The 7,863-nt window shown below is 48.6% G+C and overlaps 1 protein-coding gene across 2 annotated transcripts; it reads right to left on the minus strand.

The window, feature by feature from the left end:
• LOC103650695 (probable aspartyl aminopeptidase) lies at positions 1–3,879 on the minus strand. 2 transcript variants are annotated; one of them, XM_020550345.3, is made up of 9 exons: positions 3,489–3,879; positions 3,215–3,350; positions 2,816–3,088; positions 2,330–2,474; positions 1,972–2,211; positions 1,463–1,595; positions 1,204–1,385; positions 856–968; positions 1–625 (listed from the first exon to the last, which is right to left on the minus strand). In XM_020550345.3, the coding sequence occupies exons 1-9, from the start codon at positions 3,730–3,732 to the stop codon at positions 517–519; spliced, it is 1,575 nt and encodes a 524-aa protein (XP_020405934.1). In that variant the 5' UTR covers positions 3,733–3,879; the 3' UTR covers positions 1–516. The 2 variants fall into 2 exon arrangements, with proteins under 2 accessions (XP_020405934.1, XP_020405936.1); XM_020550347.3 differs by lacking the exon at positions 2,816–3,088 and having other exon boundaries at positions 382–625.
• Positions 3,880–7,863: the final 3,984 nt, after the last annotated feature.

Consider the following 7,863-nt stretch of genomic DNA (forward strand, 5'->3'; position numbering starts at 1 on the left):
GACCCCATTGGAAGCCATGATCTTTATTCCCAAGATGGAAGTTTACATACAAGACTCACTCGTTGCAATGCTGAAAACTTCCAAATTTATTCAAAGTAAAATACCACCGGAGCGACCATGAGGTCGATCCAGTGCCAAATGAACTCTCATCCCCCACAGATGTTATTGAGTAGAACCCTCTTTTTTCTCAAGAGAGCAATAAAATCTAGCTTTGTTCTCTGGATATATCCGAAAGAAATCTAAATTTAGTCAAATCACTAAGACCTCTACTCCCCCCACCCCCAATTAAAAAGATTTCATTTTGTACTCTTCTTATGCTTCTCCATGATGATCCCCGTCATCAGCCATATTAAATCACCACAAAAGTGACCAAGAGTGAGATTTCCTAATTCGTCGTCCTCTTTATCAACTAAAAAAATTCAGAATATGAGTTTGATAGATTGATACTATGCTTGACAATCATAGTTTTAGTTTCCACTAATTATTCAAACCTGAAAAAAAGATAAGGATTTGGACTTAAAAATCTACATTTAACTTCCTATCGATATCAGAAAACATCTCGAAAAAAGCTTTGAAGTGTCTGTATGTTGTGTCCACATCTTCTTTACCACACATTTCTCGTACACTGCAACCAATGCAAAATAGTGAAGTTAGTATACAGTGCTGCAAATTTCCTAGGTCTAAAAGAAAAGCAACAATGACATGAGATATTTGTCAACATAAACTATTGTTTAGGTTAAGTTTACTAATTATGCATTTATATGTGTACATATAAATTATAATTGAGAAGTTTTCTACAAATACAATTGCAAAGAACTGTTTCTATGAAATGTTAAATGGGCTGGGCAATAATACCTGTGCATCGAAAGCTGAGGGATACCACAGTCTACAGTCCGTATGCCAACACCAGAAGCAAGTATGGGTCCAATAGTGGAGCCACATCCCATATCATTCCTCACAACAAATTCCTGTGTGGTATTTACATCAGTCAAATCACTCCAAAAACCATCAAGCGGAAGGCTCAGTGATTGTGTTATCATCTTGTTTCTCTAGCATTTAACATTTTTATCAGGTGGGTATGAGTGTACCACAAGCAATATAGATAATAAAACAGGGAAAAAATATCAGCATTGCCTCTGTTTGCTAGGCGCGTGCATGTCCATGTGTTCAAAGTAACCTAAGATACAGAAAGCTAAAGAGCACCTGAACGGGAAGATTATGAATCCTTGCTATTTCTTTGAAGAGGAAAGCTGTAACAGCACTTGTGGCATAACGTTGGTTAGCATTGTGCTTGATGACAAGTCCCTTCTGTAGTTCTGGTCTGTGGCACTCTTCATGCTTTTCGGCATAGTTCGGGTGCAGAGCATGAGCCATGTCCGCCGAAACTGAAAGTGCCGATAGAATTAAGCTAGAGCAACTAATCGATAATATCAAGCTAGAGCCCTAAATGTTCAAATCTTACCAAGGAATGAAGAATGTATTGCACGTTCCAAAGCTCCCTCCCCCATCGACTGATGCATCAAGGAATCGATGATTCGTCTCATAGCCTGGAACATGGTTGGTGCACCAGCCCCTTGCATTGAATCTGAACCCACCTGAATATTGCAGGTATGAACATGAATAATCAAATTACCCAATTAAAAAAAGTAGCATTCCTTGGAATACTGGTGTTCTAATTCTTGCTTGTGGCCAGTTCAAGCATAAGCCACCATAAGCAGGGTCCAACTAAGGATCGGGAATCTAGAAATGTAAGGGCTTGTTTGTTTTAATCTCAATCCATGTGGATTGGAGGGGGTTGAGTGGGTTTAAATCCCTACCAAGTGAAAATCTCTTCTAGTCCATGTCATTCCCCTCCAATACCTGATGGGATGGGAATAACCAAACAAGACCTAAACATATATTTTTCACCGGCTGGGTAAAATTTAATGTGATATGCTCATGTAGAGCATCACTTTTGTGTATACAACGTACCTCCTCATTATCGAACATAGCAACCATTCTTATGGCCTTCTCATTGGATAATTGTTCTGCCATCTTGGAAGAGTCCATGAGAGATCTGAGAGCGCAATAACATGAAGCAAGATTATCCAGTCTTCCAGAATAGATGAACTCATTGTTTCCCCCACCAAGGCAGCTAGGCTGGGTATCACATACGTTCAACTCCATACCAATTATTTCATCTGGGTCACATCCGATTTCCTCTGAGAGAATCTGTGGAGCACGGGGATAGTAAAAGATATAACTTCAAGCCATCTGAAGCATTTTCCAACTAAATTTTAGTACAGTCATGGGGAGAATCCCAAAAGCAAAGATGAGAAATTGGAGTTACCTGCAAAAGTAGTGGATGGTGGGTGACTTTTGTAGAGTTAGAGCTTTTTTCATCAGAATTTGTAGGTGTGTCTTCATGTTTTGTGGCAAGAAGTGGAACAAGATGAGTCTCTAGGTTAGGCTTGAACCCATCAGTATTCACTGTGCTACAATGAAAATGAATTCATTCATATAAGGGGAAAGGCCATGCTTTTTTTCAATATCCAAAAACATTAAACAATAAGGGTAGCACCAAATAGTATAGACAGGTAGATCCTAAGGTGCATATGCCATATGGTAAAGAAAAAAAGAAACAATGCTGCCTAGGCAATTGTTTTGTAAAAGAAAAAACAAAAACTGGCATAAAGAAGTATATGCTACAAGACATAGAAGGGATAACAAACTAGAGAAATATTCACTTATTAAGAGTTTGGGACTGGCAAGAGAAATGGCAAGACATAAAACATGATGTCTAATAATCATTACAAGCAGAGCATGAGGAAATAACCGGTTAAGATGGATAGCCAGTGTCGGTACACGTATCAATGGCCTGGTGAGTTTGACAAGCTCATGCTTAAAGGAACCATCTGTAGCCTTGAGGATGAGTCTCCCAGCCAAAGTTAGATCTCTATCGAACCATGTATGCCACAGCCCACTTCCATACGTCTGCACATTGACCATCTGGTGGCCAGATTTGATAGTGGCAGACCTGGGTTTGAGCTTGAGACAGGGGCTATCAGTGTGGGCTGCAATTATGTTGAATCCGTTCCCAACTCTGTACCTGCAGTCGGTTACATGTCGGTCGATGTGGGCTGATATCATATTCATACATATCGAGTGGCACGCAATTGACAAATGTGATACGATGTGATAATGATATAATGAGAGGGCGAGGTGGGTGACTGACTTTTCCCCGATGGCAAAGGCGACCAAGCAGGACATGTTGCGCGTGAAGAAGTAGCGGCCGCCGGGCTGCAGGTCCCAGTCATCACTCTCGCTGAGGAGCTTGAAGCCCGCGTCGAGCAGCTGCCTCTTGGCCTCAGCTGGAAGCACGGAGAAGGAAGTTAGAGCGTGCCGGGAGCGGAATTCGTTGGCGCGATAGCAAGGAGTCATATCGCCGAACATTGGGCGGGCATGAGGACGGCGAGGGGGCGAGGAAGGGGAGCGGCCTGCCGACGAACCTGTGGCGTGGAACTGCGTCCATGATTCGTTGAGGTAGTCGAGGAGGCCGGCGACGATGGAGGGCGGGGCGGCGGAGGAAGCGTCGGGGGCCAAGGCGGGGTGACTGGAGCAGAGAAGCCGCGAGGCGGGAAGACGACCGCGCCACAAGCACGACGTTGCGGAGGCGGAGAGAGCTGAAGGGAGGGCAGGGCTGCGGCGGGAGGAAAGCAGAGGCCTCGGGAGGTGGAGGCGGAGCAGAGCCATAGACGGGTGACGGCGGCACCGGCTGGCCGCTGGACTGGCCAGTGGGTGGTGGTGGAGACGGGCGAACAGGAGTCGGCCGAGCGGAAGAGATGACGAGGGAGAGGGGTTGGGGTCTGGGGAGGACGCAAGTGCAACGGAAACCCAATATGGATACTTAGAAACGGGACTCATATAAACGGGACTCATATAGGAACTGGATATTTGTTCGGATGATAAGTGATAGATATAAAATATTATTCGATCGATATCGGATACTTGTCGAATAATACATTAATTACTTATCATAAAATATCCTTGTTCAACCACGAAATCGTAAATAAATTATCAAGACTACTAAATATTTTATAAGAAGATAACCTCAAGTTTCCACATAAAAATGGTAAAGTGAAGTATTGATTATATTGAAACTTAAATACTTAGAGTGATTTTACATGTAACTCACGCAATAAGTGAAATGAAATGGAAAAAATATTGATATCTTGTGGATTTTATGGTCCCATTATTTTTATGACTATATGTAGCAATGTGTTGTACCTCCGTATAATTTCATGAATTCCTGAGACTATTTATGCATTATTAAAATAGACTGTGCCAACTAACACAAAACATTTTGATGATGAAGGATGAATCTCTCCTATAAAGTCTAATCCCCATCCTCTAAAAGGCCAATGTTTAATGATAGGATGTAATTCGGTTGCAGGGACCAACTATAAGGTCACCGAATTTCTAACATACTTGGTGAAAGTCGCCTAAAAGGGGTGCATAGGCGGAATCTGAAAATTGTAAACTTAAACACACACTACAAGCCGGGGTTAGCGTTAGAACAAATATCAAGTCTGGGAGAGAGGGGGAAAACAAATCAACCAAGAAATAAAGCGGATGAACACGGTGATTTGTTTTACCGAGGTTCGGTTCTAAAGAACTTAGTCCCCGTTGAGGTGGTCACAAAGACCGGGTCTCTTTCAACCCTTTACCTCTCTCAAACGGTCACCTAGATCGAGTGAGCTTTCTCCTTAATCAAGCGGGTCACTTAGACCCCATAAGGACCACCACACACTTGGTGTCTCTTGCTTTGATTACAATTCACTTGGGAACAAGAATGAGGAAGGAAGAAAGCGATCCAAGCAACAAGAGCACAAAGAACACGAACAAAACACTCTCTCAAGTCACTAAGTGGTTGGAATGAGTTTGGGGCTTGGAGGGACTTTAATTCTTTTGAATTGTGTCTAGGAGTGAATGCACTAGCTCTTGTATTGAATGAGAACCTCAGAAAACTTGGATGCTTGGAGTGGTGGTGGTTGGGGGTATTTATAGCCCTCAACCACCAAACAACCGTTGGGGCAGGCTGCTGTCGATGGGCGCACCGAACAGTCCGATGCGCCATCGGACACTGTCCGGTGCACCAGCCACGTCACCCAACCGTTAGGGTTCTGGAGCAGTTGATCGTTGGAGGCTTTGTCCTCTAGTGGCACCGGACAGACACTGTTCGGTGTCCGGTGCACCTCTGACTTCTGTTCTGACTTCTGCCGCGCATTGTAGCGCTGTCAGGGGCACTGTTTGCAGTCGACTGTTGCGCTGGTAGCCGTTACTCCGCTGGTGCACCGGACAGTCCGGTGAATTATAGCGGAGAGTGCCTGAAGAAACCCGAGAGTGGCTAGTTAGACTCTGTACGGTCCTGGTGCACCGGACACTGTCCGGTGGCACACCGGACAGTCTGGTGCGCCAGACCAGAGCACATCCGGTTTCTTTGCTCCTTTGTATTTGAACCCTAACTTCAATCTTTTATTGGTTAGTGTTGAACCTTTATGCACCCGTTGAATATATATTCTAGAGCAAATTAGTTAGTCCAATATTTGTGTTGGGCATTCAACCACCAAAATTAATACTGAGAAAATGTTAACCCTATTTCCCTTTCAATCTCCCCCTTTTTGGTGATTGATGCCAACACAAACCAAAGCAAATATATAAGTGCAGAATTGAACTAGTTTGCATAAGGTAAGTGCGTAGATTACTTGGAATTAAACCAATTTATAATCTTACTAGATATGCATGGATTGCTTTCTTTCATTTAACATTTTGGACCACCTTTGCACCACTTGTTTTGTTTTTGCAAATCTTTTTGGAAAATCTTTTCAAAGTCTTTTGCAAATAGTCAAAGGTATATGAATATGATTGCACGAAGCATTTTTCAAGTTTTGAAATTTCTCACCTATTTCAAATGCTTTTCCTTTGACTAAACAAAACTCCCCCTGAATGAAATTCTCCTCTTAGTTTTCAAGAGAGTTTTAATAGATACTGTCGGCGTTTCGAGACCGGGGGGTCCCTAAGCCGACGAGTGAGTGTGCTGCGTGCCCCAGCCCAGATGGGTCGAGCGCGTGGGCGAGCGCGAAGGGGGGAGAGGCGAGGTGGCCGGAGACGAGCGTGAGAGAGGTGGAAGTCCCGTGGCCTTCGTGTTCGTCCCGCGCCTAGGTCGGGTGCGCTTGCAGTAGGGGGGTTACAAGCGTCCACGCGGGTGAGGGAAGCGAGCGGCCCCAAGAGAGCGCCTGTCTCGTCCTCGGTCCCGCGCGGCCAACCTCCTCTAAGAAGGCCCTGGTCCTTCCTTTTATAGTCGTAAGGAGAGGATCCAGGTGTACAGTGGGGGGTGCAGCAGAGTGCTACGTGTCTAGCGGAAGGAGAGCTAGCGCCCTAAGTACATGCCAATGTGGCAGCCGGAGAGATCTTGGCACCCTGCTGGTGTGATGTCGTGGCTGTCGGAGGAGCAACGGAGCTTGGCGGAAGGACAGCTGTCGGAGCGGTCGAGTCCTTGCTGACGTCCACCTGCTTCCGTAAGAGAGCTGAGAGCCGCCGCCGTCATAGAGCTTGGGAGGCGCCATCATTGCCTATCTGGCGGAGCTGGTCAGATGGGACACCGGTCTTGTTCTCTGCGGCCCGAGTCGGCTCGGGGTAGAGTGATGATGGCGCTCCCTGTTGACGTGGCGGGCCCGCGCCCGAGGCTGGGCGACGTGGGGGCTCCTCCGAAGCTGGGGTCGAATCTGTCTTCCGTTGCCGAGGCCGAGCCCGAGCCCCTGGGTCGGACGAGGCGGAAGTCGTTCGGCAGAGGCCAGGGCGGAGTCCGAGCCCTGGGGTCGGGCGAGGCGGAGTTCGTCGTCTTCCGGGGCCGAGCCCGAGTCCGAGCCCTGGGGTCGAGCGGAGCGGAGTTCGCCGTCTTCCGGGTCTTAGCCCGAGTCCGAGCCCTGGGGTCGGGCGGAGCGGAGTTCGCCGTCTTCCGGGTCTTAGCCCGAGTCCGAGCCCTGGGGTCGGGCGGAGCAGAGTTCGCCGTCTTCCGGGTCTTAGCCCGAGTCCGAGCCCTGGGGTCGGGCGGAGCGGAGTTCGCCGTCTTCCGGGTCTTAGCCCGAGTCCGAGCCCTGGGGTCGGGCGGAGCGGAGTTCGCCGTCTTCCGGGTCTTAGCCCGAGTCCGAGCCCTGGGGTCGGGCGGAGCGGAGTTCGCCGTCTTCTGGGTCTTAGCCCGAGTCCGAGCCCTGGGGTCGGGCGGAGCGGAGTTCGCCGTCTTCCGGGTCTTAGCCCGAGTCCGAGCCCTGGGGTCGGGTGGAGCGGAGTTCGCCGTCTTCCGGGTCTTAGCCCGAGTCCGAGCCCTGGGGTCGGGCGGAGCGGAGTTCGCCGTCTTCCGGGTCTTAGCCCGAGTCCGAGCCCTAGGGTCGGGCGGAGCGGAGTTCCCTATGGCGCCCCTGGCGAGGCCTGACTGCCTGTCAGACTCACTCTGTCGAGTGGCACTGCAGTCGGAGTGGCGCAGGCGGCGCTGTCCTTCTGTCAGACCGGTCAGTGGAGCAGCGGAGTGACGGCGGTCACTTCGGCTCTGCCAGGGGACGCGCGTCAGGATAGAGGTGTCAGGCCACCTTTGCGTTAAATGCCCCTGCAACTTGGTCAGTCGGTGCGGCGATTTAGTCAGGGTTGCTTCTTAGCGAAGCCAAGGCCTCGGGCGAGCCGGAGATGTGTCCGCCGTTAAAAGGGGGGCCTCGGGCGAGACGGAAGTCCCTCGAGGTCGGCTGCCCGAGTCCGAGGCTAGGCTCGGGTGAAGCGTGATCGAGTCACTCGTATGGACTGATCCCTGACTTAATCGCACCCATCAGGCCT

This window comes from Zea mays, chromosome 3 (assembly GCF_902167145.1).
Source record: "Zea mays cultivar B73 chromosome 3, Zm-B73-REFERENCE-NAM-5.0, whole genome shotgun sequence".
Classification (NCBI taxonomy): domain Eukaryota; kingdom Viridiplantae; phylum Streptophyta; class Magnoliopsida; order Poales; family Poaceae; genus Zea; species Zea mays.

Coding starts and splice junctions, on each gene's coding strand:
- LOC103650695 (XM_020550345.3), bottom strand. CDS start 3,732: ATGGCTCTGCTCCGCCTCCACCTCCCGAGGCCTCTGCTTTCCTCCCGC. Junction 3,089..3,214: donor GCCTTTGCCATCGGGGAAAA/GTCAGTCACCCA, acceptor AACCGACTGCAG/GTACAGAGTTGGGAACGGAT. Junction 2,475..2,815: donor CTGGCTATCCATCTTAACCG/GTTATTTCCTCA, acceptor TTTTCATTGTAG/CACAGTGAATACTGATGGGT.